At 32.3% G+C, this 23,817-nt stretch overlaps 1 protein-coding gene across 5 annotated transcripts in view; it reads right to left on the reverse strand.

Moving 5' to 3' along the window:
• ELP4 (elongator acetyltransferase complex subunit 4) overlaps window positions 1-23,817 on the reverse strand; it is a 230,047-nt gene that overhangs the window by 97,606 nt on the left and 108,624 nt on the right. For all 5 annotated transcript variants that reach the window (XM_057750211.1, XM_057750210.1, XM_057750214.1 and 2 more), the window contains exons 8-9: window positions 23,350-23,458; window positions 20,266-20,372 (exon numbers count right to left, since the gene is read on the reverse strand). In XM_057750211.1, the coding sequence (XP_057606194.1) occupies window positions 20,266-20,372; window positions 23,350-23,458 (216 nt within the window). The remainder of the gene's footprint in view (window positions 1-20,265; window positions 20,373-23,349; window positions 23,459-23,817) is intronic.

A 23,817-nucleotide genomic window follows, 5' to 3' on the forward strand; every position in this document is an offset into this window, starting at 1 on the left:
GCCCTGCATTGGGGCAGGCAGATTCTTAACCATTGTGCCACCAGGGAAGTCCCTAAAGTGAACACTTACATACTTCCTGTTGTAAATCTTAAATACTTTCTAATGGCAGTAGGCTGGTTAAAATTATTTTTGCTCTCAACCTTGCATGTTGGATGTGCAATAAAATTTATCTTTTAAGTTCTGTTCTCTAGTGTAAAGACATATTAACAATTTTTTTTTTTTACAAAAATCTTCTAAGTGGACAGTTGTGATTCAATGTGTAAATGTGTAAGCACAAGAAACCATTCAGCTAACTTTTATGGTTTTATTTTGAAAATTAGGCTGATGTGTAAGGAAACCAAGGCCCTTTACTTTCTATTGAAATCTTTAATTATAAGCATTACACATTTGAAAGGCATCCTAAATTAGGTATTATCTTAGCCCTACCTTTATTTACTTTTACATAATTATCCTGATGAGAGATATAATTACAGCATTATACAAAATTACTAACCCATTTTTTAAAACGTTTCCTGTGTGATAAACACATTACATATGGATTAAGGCAATAAATCTCCAACTAAAATAGCTAGGAGTTAATTAAAACTTGGAAACTACAATTCCTATTTCTTGGTTAGGAAAAAAGTAACCTTATGAAAAAGAGTGATTTGGGAGAAATACCTTATGAATAAAATTTCAAGATACAATTACAAGTTTATAAATGATATAAAAATGGTTATTTTAATGCCCAATTTAAAGAAAAAGAAAACAACCCAGCAACAACCTCGAGAAACATGACTTCTGACACCAATGGAAAAAGCAAAAAGCTTTCTTTGCTTGAATCTTTCACTTTGTATTATTGTGAAGTGTCATGGAGACAGAATCACAATGTGACATTTTTGTCCTCATCTTTGATGTCTGCGGCATAAAATTATTACTTTTAGAGAGAGAGAGAAGGAATCTCCTATTTGGAAAGAATGAGGCTTATTATGTAACAAATTAGAAGGAAAAATCGTCTTCCTAAATAGCAGAGTGACTCTAAACCCTCTAAAGGAATGGTCAAAGAAGATGGCCAAGACACAACACTTCCAAACTGAATTTTAAACAATGGTTCAAATTATCATAAAATAATTAATCATGTTTCACTCAAGTGATAATAGATATAAATGTCAACTGACTGGGAACGATGAATATGTAAGCCCATGGGATATTACTATCCTACGTTATCAAGATGTTATCAACTCGGCACCTCCCCTCTATTTCAAGGGTGCATTTTAAATGCTCAGTTGGTTTGCCTTTAATTAGTGATCCCCATAGGCAGCCATACTGAATCTCTACAACATGTCAAAAGAGGTAAGAGGAAGAGATATAATATAGACTAGCTAAAAAAAACCCATTAAATTTATTTGATAGGGTTCTAATGAATCAAGCAACATACTTTCTCATTAAAAAGGTGAGTTTTATGTAAGCCAAAGATTTAGAAGGAAGTCAATATATTGGCAGGGAAGAGTTAATGGAAAGGAGAAGGAGCTAGCAAAATCTTCACCAAGAAGGAAAGACTGAGTTAGGTATTACATTTTTTTTTTTTTCTCCAAACTTTAGGCTGACAGAGGGGAGTATTCCAACCTTAACAACAAGGAACTGTTTGATAATTAGGGAAAATTTAAACAATTTGGTACAGCTACTACGGCAGGGAAAGGGTTGCCCTGCGTTTGGGCACTGAGAATTGATTACTAGTGCTCTTCCCCCAAGAGCAGACTCAGACCATACGGAGAGCGAATTAAAGATATAGTCAGGGTACAATATTGTACCTATAGTCAACAATAATGTACGGTACACTTAAAATTTTATTAAGGGGATAGATCTCACGTTAAGTATTGCTATGACAATTTAAATAAAAGCAATGTAGTCAGATATTTAGCGGAGTTCCACATATTATTAGTTTTTCATTCAATACGTATTTACTAAACACCTCTTGTGTCTTAGATCCTGTGTTAGGTGCTATGGATTCATTAGTAAATAAGAATGACACAGTTTCTGTCACCAGCTTACAGTATGGTAGAGAAACATCAAGGAAACAGGAAATTAAAATAATGCTGTAAGTGCTATAGTAGAGATAATTTACAAGATCTTCTGGGAACACAGAGGTAGGCTACCTAACCTGGTCCTGGAGAATTAGGAGAGACATTTTAGAAGTGACATCTATTTCGAGAATTAAAGGATGAATCTTAAGACCAATCTGGCAAGAATACTTGGAGGAAAGCCCTGGAAGTGACAGAATGGGCCAATGTGGGGACTGCAAGTGAGAGTCAGACTGCAACTGGGAGCTCAGGCAAGAGATGAGGCTGGAGAGGTGGCCACAGTTCAGATCTGAAGGACATATATTTTGTGAAAAGCACCGAACTAGGTAAAAAAAAAGTCACCTAAAAGTATTTTCATAAATATTTACTGAATAAGTAAGAAAAACGTATGGATGATCTTGCCTTCCAGGTAGTTAGACCTCAAAACTTCAACTGACTGAGTATATACATTATATTGAAATAACTTTTATCCTATGTCAGGATACCTTAAACACCCTCACAAACACTCCCGCACCCCACCCACACCCAAAGGAAATTTTACCCCAATTTCTAAAGCAAAAATGATGGAATTATTTCAGGGGAAAATAATTATTCCTTCTTGATACAAACACGAGACTTGAGTGTTGCCAATCATTTTACTAAAAGTAGTCTGAAGAGCACAATGATTTTGTCTTACATGATGGCTGGCGTTAAGGTATTTTTCAGGAAAATTGTATATAACCTATTTACTAAAGGCATGACCATTTTACTTTCTTTTCTTGTCACATTTTTCATGCTTAGGCATATAAGAACATTTTAAAAAGTGCTGGAAAAAGGTTATATTAAAACCCAAAACAAAAAAGCATAATTATCTATTACACAAAACTTCATATTAATCTGCTTGTTATCTAAATTAAAAAATGAACAAGTTCTGCTTTTCAAATGAAGCAACTACTTTATCGAATCATAACTATTCAATAATAACCATTATAAAATTTTTGAATATTTACTGTAAAGCAATGTAATATCCACTCTTCTGATTAGAATATAGATGCTTACGGGAAAAATGGAAGCAATTTTATTTAAAAAAATATGCAGATGTATTGTATAATAAAAAAAGTACATTTAATGATCATATAATTAGATGGGAGGAGTAACTGGCTATGATAAGATAAAGAGATCACAGAGTTTACTGCCTAAGTTAAAATTCAGCACAAAATTAAGGCTGCCTACCATTAGACTTAGTGTATAAGTTAGACTTTTTTCATTTAATCACTTTTGGAATAAAGAACATATATAAATAGTTTACTAATTGACTTTGATAGTACTCCCTTTTCTTCAGATACATGTCACTGACGTATATTACGTAATCACTGGTAAAAATTATACAGTTAAAATAAAAAAAGTGGAAATATATAAATAGTTTACTAAAAATATTTTTCAGGATACTTAGGTGATATTACTGAACTCTTACATAGCTCACTGGTAACCATTATGTTAGTTGAAATAAAAATACTGTAGAAAATAATAAAAGTTAAAGCAGACGAAGCTCATTTGTTAAAAATAATTTATATTGCATCCAAAAATATGTGTTTCACTCACTATACTGACCAAACAATTATCTCTGTGATACTAGAAACTTAATTTAGAAAAATTTCCAGAATAAAGCTGATGATCATTTGACATGCTTTAGAAAAGCTTTGTGCCGAATGCTTAGTGATTATACTGGTGCTTCATAAAATTATAGAAAACACTGCCCTTACTAAAATGAACCTTTCCAAGGGAATAACGAACTTTAATTAAAAGTAAGGGACAATTAGGAATGACCTTATTAAGTGCTTGCTCTGATGAACTAACAGAACTACATGGGGAAAACTTTTCAGGCCACCTGAACATCTTTACGTAGAATCGCATTTCAACAATCCAGGACAGATTAAAATAGACTCCACTTAAAACAAACTTCTAGATGTGGTCTTTGAAAATCCACTTAATATTCAAATGCCTTCGTTTAAAGAACCCCAGTCTTTAGTTTTCCAATTTAAATCTGTTGTTCACTTGGTCCTCCATGCTGGTTGTTAACCGTAGCCTTACTATTAAACCTCCCATGTATATTCTTGAAAATTACTTCAGATTTCTTTTTTTCCAGGGTATTAACAGTAAGTCTTTGCCACCTCCGTATCCATCATCTCAAAATGTTTGAAATTGCTGATTCCGAAAGAAAGATATTTTTACAAAAAGGATACAAGGCAGTAAATAAGTTTTTCTCTTAGGTAGTCATTTTTCTCTAGACTTTACATAGCAATAGTAAAAAATGATGATTATAAGGAATCTTTATAAAAAAATTATAATATCTCATGTGACAGTGTTCAATTTACTGTTCTCTTTAAATCTATTTTTAATCTTTAAAGAATTTGAAAAGTATTTTTTATGTTAAAATGAGAGAATTAAAATCTTTTAGAAATATTTTGTAATATAAAAATTTACTGAGATGTTTCAAGAACTGATAAATTTAGGCAAGGGTGAAAATACGAAAGTAAATCTTTGATATTTGGCAACTGTGGTATATATAAAAGAATATTATAGGAAGCATAAATATTTTTTAAAATGACTTTATGGCTTTTAACATACAGCAAAACTAACATATAGGTAGTACCTGCAATGGTCAAAATGTTTACCAAACATTTTTGAGTAAAAAAGTTTTGTAGTTAGAAGAAATCCTAATGAAGATTAGAAAAATTAGAGAGAAAAACAGACAGAGACAGAGAGAGGGAGAGGGAGGGAGGGAGGGAGGGACAGAAAGAGAGAGAGAGAAAGATCTCTTCTGCTACAGGCATAGTTTAAGTCTTGTTTCGCAAATAAAAGGACCCTCCCTAACATATGGAGTAGTTGCCATGTCCTCCCAGGGATGGTCTGTAGCTATGTTCACCTCAGGCTCATCAAGAAGAGGTGAACTGTCAAATATAATTTCAGTCATAGGATGGTTTGGTTGAGACAGATTAGTGGTATGCAATCATGATAGATAGTTTATCCTAGCTCCAAACTGCCGCTTGGGAAATCTTGAACTCAAATGAACAGAGACTCAGTCATTATTAGTGTCAAAAAGGTATACAGAGACAAAATTTGGTTGGCAGCATGAAAGATGAATCAAAGCGAAAAAGTGACCAATTGCAGGTTCAAAATCGAAATTGAGAGGCATACTACAGTTTGGAAATACTTTAAATAACAGAATAATCATATATTATTATCTGTTTATTGATCAATATTTAAAGTGTGTTTCTCTAAAGGAAAGTATTTTTAGAAAGAAAATATAAATTACTTGTTATCTTATTTCAAAATCTTTATTCTCAAGGTGATGCAGAATAGCCCCTTTCATAAGAATGAGCCAGCAAAATAGTTTCAAAATTTATGTTATTTTCATATCTTTCCTTCAGTTGGATATTCCAAGAAAAAAGATTTTGTAAAAGAGAAAAATTAGTTTTTTGGAAATACTTTAACATTTAAATGTTATATAGTTTGATGACTTTCTTAGGAAGAAATCAGCATAAACTTAAAATGTGGAAGAACTTAACTAAAGAAACTTCCAAATATTTTCCAAACACTGGAAAAAATGTATATATATATATATTTATAAATTGTAAAATACATTAGTCTATTAGCAAACACAAACTTTGGTATCTTTAAATCAGACCTCCCCCTCCCTCAACCAAATATCCTCAAAAAGAATGTCCTCAAGTGTTGCTGCCTGAAGTGATATGCTCTGACAAATCTAACAGCTCTTTCTGTGTCATTCCTAATGCACTTGTCACTCAGTATTATCCATCCTCATTAATGACAATGGGAAAGTTTATCTTGGGAACACGTTTTAAATCATCTACTCTTTACAATGGGACCATGAAATCTCTTACAAAACATGAGGCGGGAACTACTCTGACAACAAAACCCCTTCCTGGCAGCTTTATTCTTAATTCCTGTTCAAGAAGTAATCTGTTTATTATAAAATCATACAGAACAATATATTAAACAGAATCTGAAACAAGAATAGCTAGTGTGATTTTCAAGCTTACAAGTATTTTTACAACATTTTTATTAGGCTGAAAACACTTAGTTGAGTCCTTTTTGTGTGGTTTCATGCAATCTTCTTTTCTATTCTACATTATAAACACCTTTGAAAAAGAGTTTTATCTAATTTTAAAACAATATGTAAATGCCAAGGACACTAATCTTTATATAATTTAAAAAACAATAATATGCCTGAACTTAAATGAAAGCAATTTTGAGGAAACTGTCCTTACATGTTTCAATTTCCTAATTATATGCTGAAAGATTCCAACTCAAGTCTCTACGACTTGGTAATCTTACCCAAATTACTTTTAATAATATATTCACATTTTGAGCTTCAATATGTTATTTCCTTGCCTAAGAAATTCCTACAGTTTAAAAAAAATAAAACAAAAAATAAGCAAAACCTCTTGATCTATAGTGCCTACTTAAACTTACTGTTTTAATTTGTCTATTGATTATACACACGAGGTAGTGTGGATAATGAACAGCTGATTTTGGTGGGGGGGTATACTTCTGCTGATAAAATTAATACTTGTTAGAAATATATCTGTGTGCCTCTTACTACTCAGCCATCAAAAGTTTAATGCTACATTTTGATTAACTTACTATATAGTAAAATAATCTTAAATAGATTATTATAATAAAGTTGAAAGTTCACATTTAATGTTGATTTTATCACTTTTAATCACCTGAAGCCCATTTGTGAATTCAAACATGCAATAAGTAAAAGACCAAATTTTAATATTTAATTATATGAACCTGTAATTTAGCCTTCTTACTTCAGAATTCAGGACCATGACTTTAATATTTCTAATTAATGTTGTTTTTTTTTAAGTTTCCTTAAAGGATGTTGTAAAAATTATATGGGCTTCATGCTTAAGATTCTAAGTTAAATATATAAGAAATACCACAAAATGGTTAATTTAATTGTTTTTAAAAAGAAATAAAAATCTTAGGAAAACTAAGAAGATACACACATAAATTATAATTGATCTTCACATAGTAGGTGTTTATTATGAACAGAATGACAGTATTTATAAAACAGCAATTTATGTATGGCTTCAGAAAGCAGAATTAGTACTAATGGGTGGGATGTTGTTTTACCATCTGAAAGAATTTTCTAGCAACTCTCGCTGGCAGAGATTGAAATGGGTTGTCTCCAAGAAAGTGGGTTCCACATGATTACAGAGTGGCTAGGTAGGAAAATATGTTCACACAATAAGAAGCTCGCTTTGAAGCACATTAAGTTCCTTTCCAATTTTCACCTTTTAAGAAATCTAGGTATTTTCTCAGAGAGACACCTGCATTAATTCTAAAAGTGCAGACTACAGATCACATGATCGTGTGAATTCTTAATCACTCAAATAGAGCTTCATTTTAAGACTACAAATCATATCCCCAATTGACAATTCTCTCAACATCACCCTCTAAAGTATGTAGCCTTCTCGAGTAGTGGTTCTTCCTTATAGTAGACATTCTCTATAAATGACCAGATAGTAAATATTTTTGGTCTTGTATGTCATAAGATCTTAACTTAGTCGTATAGTGTGAAAGCTGCCACAGGCAATACTTAAACAAAGCAGTCTGGCTGTGTTCCAATAAGTGTTTATTTAAAGAAAACTGTGGGGCTGGGTTTGGCCCATAGGCCATAGTTTGCTAACTTCATGCTTTAAAGTATCAGGGGCATAGTTGGTTTAAAATTGCCTTTTACTTACTTAATTTTACATGGAGCAAAGCATAAGAACCTCTTCCATAAAATGATGGGAATGTTACAATAATTAAATGCTAAGGCAAAGAAATGGACCATATTTATGGTCATGAAGAACAGATCACACTTCCAAAATATCTTTACATGTACCCTTTCTGTTTCTTGACTGAATTACACATTAAGTCAATAGGACATGTAAAGGAAATGCATTCAGTTATAAATTATGCACTGTAAAGCTTTCCTTCTGAATACAATTGTCCTTAAATTTCTATCTGGACCACAATGGTTTCCCAGGGTAAAATTCTTAAGAAGCCAAACTAAAGAACTAGATTGGTACTTGTCAGCTCCATGTGCACAAGAGGTCAATGGGATGATTCTTCAATAATGATAGTTATAGATTCTGTTATTATGGAAGTGATATTAGTTGCTTTGCTGCCAATGTGTATTTAAACATGAATAGTAGAATATCCAAAATGATATATTCAAATTGCATTGTTCATAATTATTTCATCTCTAACTCGTAAGTCTTAAAAATCTTTTACAACATTTTTCTGCTAAAAGAAAACATTTTAGGCAATAAAATCAGCTCTACTGGCCAGAGAAGACCAGATATATTAACAGTCACTTACTGGGTCAAAGAGGGTTAGAAGGTATAGGTACTTTAAACCGAGAAATTAGGACTGATTCCTCTCAGCTCTGGGGGACTTTTACAAATCTAGTCTGAATCTAATAGTCCCCTTAAGGAATCAGATTGGAAAACTGACATTTATGGAATGTTTATTATCATACATCTTTTAAGATAAAGCATTCAAAATAATTTTCAAATGGAAATAAAATGACAATAATGAAATCATGATTCAAGTAGGAGATCACATTTTGTTAACTAAAAATTATATCTTCTCTCATTTCCTATCTAGTATTTTTGAGGAATAGAGTTCTACTATATTTCAGCAATAATGGTCCATTATATTGTTAGCTAATATTTTTTGAAGGTTATTTTACTTAGGCAAAACCTTAGACTAAATATTAAGCATTTATGGAAACATTAGCATTATCAGTCTGAAATGGTGAAATTTTATGGGCACATCTTCTAATTGTTTTGAATACTGTCAAGAAGACATTCATTCGTTCAGTCATTCATTCAATATTTTTTGAGCACCTACATGATCAGGCACTGAAGTAGGAAAAGGGGATACTGTGATGGGTAAAACAGACATGAGTTTAAAGCATTTACGTCCCGAAATGAACCACATTTCCCCAAAACTTCCAGACTTTACAAACAGGGCTTAAGCAGGTGTTTCCACTGTTTTAAAGAAGTATGGTAATGAGAACAAACCAAACAGTGTAGAGTGGATATTCAAGAGCTAAATAACAAGCAGAGAAAGATTACTTGGGTCAAAGCTATTCGTGGCTACTTACTTCATGACTAGCCTCACTGAGCAGCCTTAGTATTTTTATAGACCAATCAGGCCTACAGGTTTTTAAAGGTTAACTTACTATGCATTTGATTCTTGATTCAAACTCATTGTTAAGTTATTTTTGTTTGACATAGAAGATTTATTTTGGCATTGACTATAAATTTAAATGTTTTTCATTTTGATAGTATACAGCAGCCAGAAGGAAAATTAGGAGTGTATAGCTGTATGTCTGAATAGCCAAATTCAGAGTGAAGAATCTATAAAGTGCTGGTTAAATTTATTTCATTAGTATATTTTTACTAATTTGATACTATTTTGAGAATAAAAAATTATGTATAGCTCATAAGTATATATATAAAACATGTAAAATATAAGTATATTAAAATTATTATAAAGTACAAAATATCTTCTTTTCATCATTACTTTTATTTTTATTCTAAAGTCTTAATTTATTGAAAAATCAGGTGACAATTCATTTAGCACAGACGATCATTATTAAACATATTAATATGTTTTCTGCACCACCATTTTTTCCCCTATGACATTGGAAAGGCTATGAAAGATAACTAAAATAAATCACTATCCATTCCTTTTCCATACCCATCTCTGACAAGTTTTGAACTTCATTACAGAGAAAAGGGAATATGTATGACTTAACCATTCTGAAACACGTTAGCTTTATAGTAAAGGCCATTTGAATGCTACTACTGTGCTGTTTCTCTATACCTGGACATGATTCATGTATTTAATTTTTAAAAATGTGTGTGTTGGTGTGTGTGTGAACAGTTTTCCTTAAAAACTGTAGTTATACACTCTAATAATTTTCTATCATTATTTATATCAAGAATATAGCACTAGTGCATTTGGTTTTGCTCGACATTTTAGCAATTGTTTATAAAAATATTAATAAACTAGTATGGTGTTAGTTTTTTTCCTCTGCCCACTGAATACAAGATAAGTTGACACATTTATTTACAGGCTCACCAAGGGCAATCCATTTCATGCAATAGCACTGACCCTTCACAGAGATCTTGTAAATGAGTAGCCTATTATAATATGTACAAGTGACCTTTAATTGCACCAAGAGGCTTTTTGTTAAAAGCTTCTTCAGTGCTACACCATAGCTATGGTATAAGTCGGTAAAATAGTTCTTAGATTATTGAGCAGAAATATCAACAAAAAACCTCCTCTATCAAAATATGTAAATAAAAATTTCGAGGTATTTAACTAAGTCTGCACAATAATAATGCCTTTTAAATAACTACTAATCATAAAGATAAGCTATTTTTTCTAATCATACAAGAATTAAACATTTAGAACATTCATAAACAATTCATTAAGTTCTTAAAATCTAATCAAATACAATATTGTTTTTGATAATAGCCTCTATAGACAAAAATAGTTAAATCAAATGATACTAGCTTTTTATAACAGAAAATTTTAGTTTTAGTAACAGATACCTTCTCTCTTTTTACTAAATGACTATACGATTGGAACTTTTACTGCTTTGAAATGTTTACTGAAGAATCATATACCTAACAAAACACCCCCAAATATATTCCAAGTGTTTTTTATATTAAGTAGTGATATTTAAAACAAATTTTCAATAAAGTATATGGTCAGATATTTCGACTGATTTACTCAGAAATTTCTGAATGACTGCAGTATATTTTTGACATTCTTACAGAAAGTTGAAACCAAATACTCAATTTTATTAAACCATTCATATTGGGTATCTTATTTCTGGAAGGCTCATGCCAAAATGATTTAGTCTGATTCTTTACAACAATGGTGGGTTGACTTGACAGCACCTGACAAAACAGTTCAGTGAACTTCACTGTACCAGATACAAAGAACCTGAACTGGCTACTCTATGAAATGTCCACTGTGGCAGAGTTATGACAGTAATAACTTGACAAAATTTTAATTTCTACTTAAATAAGAGAACTGCTTTACTAGCTGTATGGCCAAAGGCATTTCCATTACACCCCAGTTTCTCTTAATTATTTATTACGGTCCCCCCAATCCTACCTTTTTAAAAATTAATAATTTATATCTAATCTCACATTTCCTTAATGAGGAACACACTTTCTTCTTCTTATTAAACTGTAGGCAACTTTTTTAGTAATATTAATCTATAAAAGAGGAAAATATTTTGTGACCATAAGATTTACTGTTTAATTTTGCTTAACGGTGGTATTCAAAGAATTTCCAGTAAATGAAACATTTGGAACAGAAAAAAAAAGGTTTTAGTAGGAATGGATTAACTTTCATTAGAACTAGTTATAATAAAAGGGGAGGCAAAATTAGAAAAATTTTTTCAATTTTTGAAAAATTGAATTTGGTTGGCTCTTACTATAAATTGTATACACCTTAATTATCTCAAGATAATTTTTGATGCTCCAAAGATGATACATTAAAATAAATTAGAAAAATATAAAACATAATATAAAAACATGGTAACTATCTATGAGCAAATTAATATTTGCAAAGGTACCTAAGTGATGTCAATTATACTTTAATTAAAAAAAAGTACCTGAATGTAGAACTTAAGTGAATACAATAATAATATATTGTAACTAAATTTGGGATACTTTTGAACCATATCAATATAGTTGACTAGAATAAGGGAACTGTATTTCTTTGTATAGAATACTTTCCCCACCTTATTTAGCTAAGATCTAGAAATCCTACAGAAGTGGGCAGTATTTGAGTGAATGGCTTTATATTTTTTACAAATTAATTTTTCTATTAAAAACCCCTACCATATACCAGAAATAAGTAAAAACTGAGGAAAGAACAATCTTGCCACCCTAATATATATATATATATATGTAAGGGAGAAGCTAAGATAAATCCAGTCTGACTTTTATAATGTATTTATAAAAATAGAGTAGAAATGATTGTTAGGTACAAAAGAATTTTTAACTTGAATATTAAAAGATTATATATAAATATGCATGTACACGTACACACACACACATACTTGTTTACCCATACATACATGTATGCACCTACATATATACAAACACATTTTTTGGAGGTTTGTTCTTTTTTCATCAGGGCAGGGCTTTCTGGCTTATGTACTAAAGATGAAATGGTGGTACATCTTAGGGTGTGGTGAGTAGTTAGTGGTTAAGAGCACAGGCTTTGGAATAAAACGGACTTGAATTTAAGTGTCATTTCTGTCAGTTGTTATGAACTGTGTGATTTTGGGTGAGTTAAGTTGCTTGATCTCTCTGAACCTTAAGCATCCTCATATGTAAAGTACAGGCAATAATGGTACACAGCTGTTGCGAGATCTATGAGATCATGCCTTTAAAGCACATGTAGTAGTCTCAGACCTCTGTTAAACATTCAAACTTTTAATTTTTTTATTAATAATAATTAGCAGAGCTCTTGAACATGTTAACTTCCCAGTGTGATTCTGCACATGGAGTCAGAATATCTGAATTTAGTCCTGGCTACAACCACAGCTCTGTGACTTTGGGATGGTTATATAACTCCTTATTAGAACGTGTGTAATAACGCCTACGGCAAGGGTTCCTGTGAGGATCAAATAAGAATTAAATACGGTAATGTATGCAAAAGTCCTCAACACAATGCCTAGAACAAATGAGATACTCAGTACACATTTTTAAAGAAAGTTATGATAGATATGATACTTTAAAAATAGTACTTTAACAGTTAAACAAATATTTATGGAATGCCTACCACACATGCTCAGGATTTAGCAGCAAACAAGACAGAGTACGTCCCTATTCTTGTGAAGCTTACAACAGGGAAGGTTGAATGAGGTTGGGAAAATAAACAAATTAACTGGTAAACGGCTATAGTAACACATAGCGTTACACCATGAATTAAAATAGGGTACATGATAGAGGGTAACCGATTGAGTATTTTGGACGCGCCAGTCAGTGAAGACCTCTCTATAAAGGAGATTGGAATATTTAACCTATAATCCAAGAATAAGGAAAAGCCATAAAAGGAATGGAGGAATGAATGTTCTGGGCATTTACTGTGCAAAGACATTGAAGGAGGACTAAGAATGTTTCTGGTATAAAAGTATCCTCAAAACTACCAATATCAATCAAAAAGCTCATGGATACCACACATATTAAGCTCTGCTATGCATTTCTTACTCTTCCAAGTACTGTGGAGGATATATTAGCAACATATATGTTCTCATCTTCTAGGAACATAAAAATGCATTTAGCTGATGAAATGGGACAGCTATGATTTGTCATCATTTTTTGTTTTCTCTTTTTCTATCTTTCTTAGACACTACAAATAACACATTGTGTGAGGAAGTGTTTCAGGGAGTAACATGTAAACTGGGTGAATTCTGCTACAGCAGTTCTACAAAGGCTTTAAAAAAAAATCCTTGAAGCACTGCAATATAATTTTCCTGGAGCCATATCTTAGAACACATACAAAACTGTTTGTATCTCCAAATTTAGGAAGGAGGAGAAGAGATATTCTTCTCCTTGCACCCTTGGGCAATGCTAAATCTGTATCACCTTGGTCTCAAAGGTGAGATTACTGCACTACAGGTACCAAAGAATCTTTAGGAGAGACCCATGGACTGAAGACTCTTTGGCAAGATTCTAAGTGTGTGACTTTTGCTTTATGCAACTATCATGCTATTCAAATATATGCTTTCCTTAAATTTCCTAAGTAAAATGTAGTATGAATTAGTATAAAAAATAGTGCAATGTGAAATATTAGACCTTAAGTTCCATTTATAAAAGGGCCATTTTTATATAAAAATGATTCACAGTCAAGGTGTCATAAGATATTTAAAAGTATCTCTCAAAGAAACAGGATTCATTTGATGTAATGAATTATAAGTTTAATATCTTAGGTGTTGCTGACCATACAGAAACTTTAAGATATGTAATAACCAAACATGAATTTACTCTTCCTTGCCAAATGAAGCACGGATGTTCTGCCAGCCAAACTCACAGGAAGCATGTGAAGTGAACACAAAAGCAAACAGGCCTTATGCTGCCTAAGGGAAAGTCAGCAAGATGGCAGCTTCAATCATTTGGAATAATACTAAAGCTGCCTTAGGCTTTTCTCAGAATGGAAACATGTCACTATTGCTGCAATATTCCAACAAATCAGAATGCAGAGAAAAGAACACTTATGCAATCACGTCCTGGAAGGGCACTTTACTCAACATTTAAGTGGAAAATAATTATAAAGAAATTTTAGAAAAATTGTCAGTGAACATAAATGACTCAGGGAAAAATGTTTTTTTTCTTTCAATGTGCTTAATAGATTTTTTAAAAGCTTACCACTTAGAAACAATTTCCTTTTACATTCTCCTTAAGGAATTATTAATGTAAAGACAAATTTTTACAAAGCAGTAAGTGAAAAGTTTGGGATTCAAGCTGCCAGTAAGAAATCCTCATTTTCCCCCCAATACAGTACTATTACTTTGGAAGTTTGATCAAAGAGAATAAGCTTTCACAACATTTATATAGGAAGTTAAAAAGTACTTCAAATATTTTGGGAACTTACCTAATCTGTATACTTTTAGCATGTGTCTAGTCATGTAGCCATCTTTGGTCAATCATCAAAAAATCAAAGGCAAATTGGCATGACTCAACCCTAACTTTAATACCGCATGATTGTGCCGTGTAAGCTTGTTTTGTGTGAGAGCTGCTGTGGTTTTAGCAGAGAGATTAACAACCGGACCTAAGCTGGCCTCCAAACCTTGCCCTGCTGATGCCTCAAGCTCTTTGAAGTCTGACCATCATACCTGGCAAAACAACAGTGGGAACTAGGATGGTGTCAGATCTAATCAAATTGTTCGCTGCAGCATAGCTAACTATGGGGTTCACTAATTGGCCCAATTGCGGATTATACCTTTTGCTACAGATTCAGGACAATAATTTAGTTAAATGATGTTTTTTTTTTTTTTTTTCTTATCTCTTCTAATTAAGATTCCAAAGCGGGAAGAAATAGGATTAGACTGAGTCTCAAAACTGTGTTCCCCTTAAGGTGGTATGTAGTTTTGATAGGCTCACTATTTCACTCATGTGAAATATACAGAGCATAGTAGTAACCCAGCTTCTGGAGAGTCTGTGAAACCGGTATGACGTGACTGTATGCCTATATCACTTGGAAATTAAGGTGTAAATATAGGGATGGTAATATAGTGAACATTAAAATGTGAACAGTATAAAATGACATTTCTACTGTTAAGGAATGCTAATTTGGGTTTACTTTTGACAAATGATTTTATTTATATGAATAGATGTCTATGTTCCTCCTTGGTTTTCTTTTTTGCTAACTGCAGTATATCCAGGATTTGAAATACCAGTCAACATGTGTGGAAGGCATCATTATCAGAAAAGGTATATGTGGACTGCATGGTTCATGATACTACAACTTAATGATGCTCCTGAGCCAGATGTTTATATTTCCATTAACTTCCATTAACTTAACAAGTCACATAATTGTGACGACACATAAGTTAACTCTCCCTTCTCTCTGCCTCGAGATATGGTAAACACACAGTCACCTTTCTACTTCTCATTTAAAAACTAGAAAAGCTGTTAAATAATTTTATGTAGGGGAGTAAGGAAACCTTGGACCAAAGATATCATGCAACACTCTAAACTGTCTAAGGTTGTCATAGTGACTGACATCCTGTTGTTTGCAAAAGTTTATGCTTTTCTAATATGTAAAAATTTCAAATAATTCTACTGAATCATATCAAGTATACTGTAGTATTAATATGAAGCTAATTTATATGGATGGCATATACTATTCTGGTCTTAATAGTTAAGAAGGAATCTACTAAGTGCATAAAAAATAATAGTTACTTAATAAATACTGGTTGATCAATTATTCTGTGAGAAAAAGTTCTCGGTGATTGGTGAGGTACTGGGGTCCTGTATTCTGAATTAGGGGCAAAGTATGAGAAGACAACCTTGAATAAAGTTGATTTACTTTGTCTTCCTGAACTTTGAGTATTCATTTAGCATATAAAACCCACATAGATACAATATTTACAATACTCAGTATTTTTAAACTAATTAAAAGCCTACATAAGTATTGTTTATCTTTATATTGGAAATCTGCAGTGACAGTGTATGTCTTTTGTAATATTTCAGTATACCCCAGTAACCACACTTTTTGACTTGAACTTAGAAACACCGAGTCTTAGAGCTGGAAAACTGTCCCATCACCAAAGTAGCAACTTTGTTTGTAATAAATTTAATAGAGTCTGCATGGAACATAATAACATAATTTATATTAGAAAATTAGATTACTAGAGTGTGTTAAGATATGACCAAGCTGAACAATACAAAACCAAAATAGAATAATATTAAATGAAAGTAAAAATGCTGCTCTAATCATGTCATCAAATTAAAGACAGCCACATTTCAAATCCAACCAAATCTCTTATGTACTATAATTACACCATAATTACTAATATAAACAGAAAACAGGTTAATGATGATCTCGATGTTAGAGAAGCGAAAATTATAGAAACTGAAGAAATACAAATCTAAGTAGTTATTTTAGCTTGGAAGTGAAGTTATGTAACCAAGTTATACATTTTATAGAACTTAACTGAGAAGGTAGTGTTTATAGGTCACTTGACTAGTGGAACTTACATAATATTTATAACTGTATTATTTGGGCTATTCTTTAACTTCCGTAATTTATCTACATTACATATATTTCAGCAAAGATTTTATACCTACTAAGTCTATGACGTTTCTTAGTTCTGGAAAAGATACAAAGATGAAAAAGACATAGTTTCTATATACTGAGTCTATTATTATATTTTAGGCTTTTGTTATAAAATGTTTAATCACAATATAGAAAATATATAAGCCAGAATAATGCCAGGTACAAAATAAAGGCTTAATAAATGCCAGCTACGATTGAATGGAGCTATGCGAAGGTCAAGAAATAAGAAGTGTATTATGGTTAAGCAAGTATCCTAGAGAATTACTATGTGTAGTTTACAAGGATTACCAACATTCAAAGAATTAGAAAGCTATTTCTTTTACCCTGAAGCCGTGTTGAATCAACTTTAAACTTTCTCTTTTACTTATTCAGAATGCATGCCAGGATTTTAGTGTCATTACTGCAGATATGATTCTGTTACAGTTTTTGTAGAGGGGCTAATTTATGCAGCTTTAAAGTCGATGAATACTAAATAAATATCACTAAAAATTTACTGTGAGTAGACAAATGCTTCCACCTGAATCTGGACAATACACTCCAAAAAGGAAGAAATATTCTTTTGCCTTCTGCATATCACTCAGAGAAATTAGAGACTACTGGTTAAAGTTGTTCTACCTGTTAGAGGCCCTGGGTGACTGTGAGTAAAAACATATTTAGTTTTCATACATAAAAAAGGCAATGATTTAATAAATCAAAGCAAAGGGATGCTATAATAGAGATAAGGGTTTTTACTTGTTTCTTTTGCCCCTTATTTCCAACTGTGCCACCTTTTGAGTCCATGTTACTCATAGTAAATTCCAACATGTAACACATCTACCTGCACGCAATCAGAAAAGTTATTTTTGCTTTACCTGCTAACCCACCTTTCTTTCTGAAAGTAAGCCATGGATTCAATGCCTGGTATATTATAGCCTCAGACTTTACAGACTAGTATAGTGTACATCTCCTTATTTTTTAAATATTAAGGCAGTTTTAAAAAAATATTTATTTGTTGTGCATATTAAAACACTAACACTTGATAAAGGAATCCTCTTGTTTCCAGTGGCTGTAATATATCACCAAAGACTTGCTATCTTTTTCCATATGCATTTTATAATGTACAACGTTATATTTAAAGTTCTTAATCTTTCGTGAACTACATGATTTATCCTTTATGTACGTACTTCTGTTAGGTTTGATTCTTTAATTTACATTTTTTCCAATCACCAAATTGAATGTTATGGCATAAATAAATAAGTTATTTAGAATATGTTTGACTTATATTTCTATACTTAAAAAAATATTCATTAGGTTATAAGCCAAAAAGGTGAAGAATCAACTTTATTGATCAACTGTATTGAATATTAACTTAAAAAAAAAGAACAACCACCTACATGTGTTTTGTTTTCAAATACTGCTTCCAAATCATAGGGTGACCAATTATAATGGTTCTCTTAGTTTAGAACAGTGGGAAGAAGAGAGAGGAAATGGAACAGAAACCTAGATCTTTTATCAGCTCCAGTGGTGAAGTGTAGTAAAATGTAGTCCCTATTAGAACCTAAAGCTATTCAAAGGAGAGGTCCTACTTGACATTATGTAAGTCCCTTATTTCGACCCCTCAACCCCAAAATAAGACCCAGTTCTGTGTGTGTGTGTGTGTGAGAAAGAGAGAGAGAGAGAGAAAGAGAACATAATTCACATTACTGTGCTAACCATCTTCTCTGGGTACAATATTTTTTTTTTTACTAGGGACTCTCCTGGCTTAGTTTGTATGGTGATAGACATGATAACTCAGACATGGTTGTCAGAATACTCATCTTGGGAGAAAGGTGCCACATGGAGAAAAAAATCTCATACCTTTCATGAAATATATAAATTCACCCTAAAAGCAAATGAGGAGGCATGCTTTCCTTGTGATGTTAACAACTATAACTTCCTCCCTCCTAAAATGTCAGTAATATTATGGTAAATTACTCCATATTCCGCCAGGAAAACTGAAACAACGTTGAACACTTACAGTGTTGGGTTCCATTTTAATGGTTCCTTTTGAGAACGAAGGCAAATTAGCTCAAGAATCACTATTTCTACACTCTCCTTCTTTTTGGCTTTAAGTGGCTTTTGAAGGGAGTATCCCCAGATGAGAAACTTCTAACACTCCTGCAGAGATGACCTGCTTGAAGAACTGGCTGCCTGATTAACTATTAACTGCCCTCAATAGGATTAGATAATTAAGGACATTGATGACCATTAATTAGGAGGAGGGCACGTTAATTTGTCACTGGATAGGGCCCTTACAATGATTTATAGGTTAGTGCTACTTGCAAATGTGAAGGGAGAGAGAAAAAGCGAGAGAACCATTAAGTTACCTTATCAAGTGGCCAGCTAAAGAGGGCAGAGGGTCAAAAAAGGGGCAGAGTGGTCACTTAAGGGTGAAGTCCCAAACACCAAAGCAGTGCCAAGCCACATTGACCATCATTTGGTGACGAAGTTAAAAATATGCTAATTTATTGGTGGCAATTCTCTCTTTTTATGGTTTCAAGCAGTTAAGACAAGTGGCCTGCTTAAGAGCTTTTCATTTGAAAAGAGATTAAACAAAATGGTTTGTCAAGGCTGCTTGGCTGTTTTATGTCTTTGTTAAAAAAAAATTGCACCGACTATACTGATAACTATCACATCACCCAAAAGCCATCTCTCTCTCTCTTTTGAGCGTTTATTTCGTTAATAAATATGTCAACTTTAATTGCTTAATAGTGCTATGTTCATTTGCTCTTTAGCAAGATTAAACTGAAATAAATCTTTTGTACTACTACTTTCTGTCACTATTGCTGGCATAAAGGTCACAAAAATAAGTTTCAGTTTCTGTAGAAAATTTACTTAAAGACACTGGTGTAAATTATACTCTGTTTTATTCAGCATGGAAAGCAGAAAGGTGATTTCACTAGTAGTAAAGAAAACTGCTTTTAGAATGTACATAAGGATCCTCTTTTCTTAGCCATACACAATTGTGGGTAGCATTCACATTCCACACACAAATAAGCACAGCTCATTAACATTTAATTAAATACGCTTTTGAAAGCCTTGGAAATATGCATGTCATACTTATCATGTAAGTTTGGAGCTGACTTTTAACAGACATTTAAAGCAAAATCATTTTTGCTATACTCCAATGATATCCCATTAAAATAAAAGACAAAAAAGGAGAGTCTGAAAAATTATTCTGTTACATCAAAAGAAATTAAAAATATTTAGCATTAAATATCTCCTATGGATTTCATTAAAGTTAAAAAAGAGAGAGAGAGATTATTTACCTCAAGACTGTGAATCAAACATAAAAATTCTCTCTTACCTCAATGGTGAACAGCTTCCTTTTTAATTTAAATGCTAAGTCTTTGACATCTGATACATCATAAATCAAGTTATTAAGCCGAGGAATCTGCCGAATATGAATCAAACCTTGTGGAAAAGAAATTAAAAGAAAAAATTAAAAAACGCTGTCATTGGGTGCATAAATTAAAAGAGGCTTACAGCAGAATTCTGTAAATTTACACACAAGCATCCTCCCTCTTTTAAAACTGGAGCTTACTACCAGGAGCAATGAAGCAAATGGTGTGATTATACTCAAGTAATCAAGCAGAATAAGATAAACAGAAATCCTTGTGCGATGAAAACTAATTGCACTTTGGTACAGAAGTACAGATGTAAAGAAGGATCTTAATACTTGTCAAAACTACAGCCGGTTTGTGTGTGATTTTCTCTTGTATTTACAGTAAGCAAATATGGCTATCACCTTGCATGCTGCCCACGGCACCACTGAGTGATCTTTATTTTATTAAATGCACCAGTAAGCAGCCAGCAAAACAAGGCTTATGGGTTACTGATAACCAGTGAAGCACTAATGAAAAGTATTTCACTTTATACCTTATTAATGACTTGAACAAACCATTGAAGAAAACTACATTTCAGAGCACACTCTAGGATCAAACGTTAACCCCCATGCCACCCCAAGACACTCATTTCTGTGGCATGTTAGACCTTTATGTAGCTGTTATAAGCTTTGTAACAGTGCTAGGTAAACCGTGAGCTTTGGCCTCTTGCCAGTAGAAACACTTGCTAATTTTTTCTGACAAGGGCATTGGATGGCTTTTGTGCAGCTTAATGCAGTTTCTGACTAAGCTCGGGGTCATTCGCCACAGATGAAGACACGGAAGATTCTTCAGTGTCTCTCTCTGCCTGACTCAGCCCATATTTAAAAATCACCATCCCAAAGACATTGATCCCTCAACATGGGGGAAGAAGACAAATCCAGATTTGAACAAATTAGATAAATATTATTTACATAACTGCATCTCTAGTATATAGTTTTGTGTGTGTGTGTATTTGATGTTTAGGGATGTATCATTGGTAGCTTAAAAGGGTCAGCCTCCAAGTGCTTAACTTTAGAAATGGCCCCTTCAAAAAGAATTCACTAAATATCTGACAATTTTTTAAACTTAAGAAAATGCAAAAGGTGTTATTAAGAAGACAGCTTTTACATACAAATTAAAAGTATCTCATACAGAGCTATTTAGAAAAATACATTAGAAATAATCACACCATACTTCCATTTTTGCATTTTTCATTTTAACCTTGCAAGTCTTTGTTTAGCTAACTATTACATCAGGAGGGCTTACAGAGTGAATCAATGATACATAAGGTCCTTTTTCTTATTAATAGAAACTTTACTCCTCATCAGAACCACCCATTAATCTGTTGCAAAAAAAAAAAAAAAAAAGGATCAATCCAGAGATTTCAGCCCAAAAAATCATAGCTTTTCAACCCTTGAAATGTTGCAATCAAAATAATATTTTTCAGAAAATAAAACATGATTTTACTAAATTTATAAACTCCTAGTACTTACAAATGATACTCAGATATAACTTATAAAGATAATGTTTAACTTGAGTTGTTTTAAAAGAAAATGTAAATAGTAAATTAAAGAAATAGCTGTAAGATACGTAAGTCCTCGAGATGTAACGTGCAGCATGGTGACTGCAGTTAACAATACTTGTATTGTACATTTGAAAGTTGCTAAGACAGTAAACCTTAAAAGTTCTCAGCAACAGGGAAAAAAAAAGTGTAACTATGTGTGGTCATAGGTGTTAAATAAAATTATTGTGGTAGTAATTTCTCAATATACACATATGTCAAATCATTATGTTGTATACCTAAAACTAATACAATATTATACATCAATTATAGCTTGATACAGATTTTAGAAAAAGAAAAAAAAGGGAAATAGTTTAATCTTAATAGTTCTCTTCCTATCAAAGCAACAGTGATATATTAAGTGAGTTATACAGAGGGTTAATCTGGGCACACACCACATGCGTATATCATACACACTTGTGCAATGATCACGAGGCAAATTATTTTACATAGTTTGTATTCACACTTTATATTTTCTAGCTCTTTAAAAAATACTTGATTGTTAGATCATGCTATTTTATTATTTTTTTAAAGGTTTTATGCCAACTCTTTAAAGCACTGGTGGTTATAAGTATCTTACAATCTTTTTTTTGGGTAGACTCTAGAAATTGTCACAGTCCCACAATCACAACCTTACACAATCTTGTAGCAGGCTTTAAATAAGCTATTCAGTCTTTAGACTAAGGTTTCCCATGGAAGTATAGTAGTTTGACAATAATAATAGCAATAATTAGTATTTACTCAGAGTAAGCAAATAGGTAAAAATTTATTATTCACCATATTCTATATTCAGCTTAGAGTTAAGATAACCATAATTATTAAATTTATCCTATTGCAACAGTTCTATGTAGGAACTTTTATTTAAAAAGTCCCCAAATGAACCAAATGAATAAAATACTATTAAAATCTTCATAAAATATAAGTAAAAAGCCTGATTAATTGACCTGTGTTTATACCAGGGTGGCAATATTTTAAAACTTGCTAATAATTCTAACAACAAAATGAGCAAAGACAAGTCCAAATATAATAAAAGATGTTCACTTTCTGAAAATGTGATCGACTAGGACTTTTTAACTATAATACAGTATAAATTTTATTTATGATACAGCTAAACCTTATAAAGTATAAACCACTATACACAGCTGTTATTAGAATTAATATAATATTTATTTCTGACATGGTTAATACGTACAACTGATTTCACAGCAACTTTAGGTACAAAGTGTACATCTGACTGAGCCATGTCTTAGTACCTGGGTTTGACACCTTTCAAATAGTTACCATGGTTTGCAGTCATAATGTACTTTGCTGACAAGCTGCCATGAAAGATTGGCCAGGAAGGAAAAACATTTAACAGATATATTATAAAATAAAATTCATGCTACGTGACAGTAGATATTATGACTGGACGAGATTCTTCCAGGCAACCAGAACACGTCCTTTCCATGATAAATGTGCTTCTTACCATGATAGTCTTTATATAATGGGTTGGTTTCTTTCTCAGAACCAATAAATGATTCCAGACCAACTACTGTATCTGAAAAGTTTGTAACACGAGCAATAATTGCTTTATTCTGTAAAACAAGGAAACAAAACACTCATGTTATATTTAAAATATGCCACCTAGACAATGTCATTATGCCATCTCAATGACAAATTGTAAAGAAGATAGACTATCAACACAGAGAAATAACTTAAAAGTTAAAGCTATCACAGGTGGAAAACTGGATGAAAAATACGCCCTTAAATGAAAATTCCAGCCCATGGAGGTATGCTATTCTAATTTGAAGAGCTGAGGGGCATACCTTAGTTTTCGTAGAAAACATAAATAATTTTTCTCGTCTTAAGGGGCAAGGCTACCTTCATTTTCATATTATTTTTTCAAGTTACTTTACCCATTGCCCATTGGAAAATCTGATAACATTAGGATTCA

This window comes from Hippopotamus amphibius, chromosome 9 (assembly GCF_030028045.1).
Source record: "Hippopotamus amphibius kiboko isolate mHipAmp2 chromosome 9, mHipAmp2.hap2, whole genome shotgun sequence".
Classification (NCBI taxonomy): Eukaryota; Metazoa; Chordata; class Mammalia; order Artiodactyla; family Hippopotamidae; genus Hippopotamus; species Hippopotamus amphibius.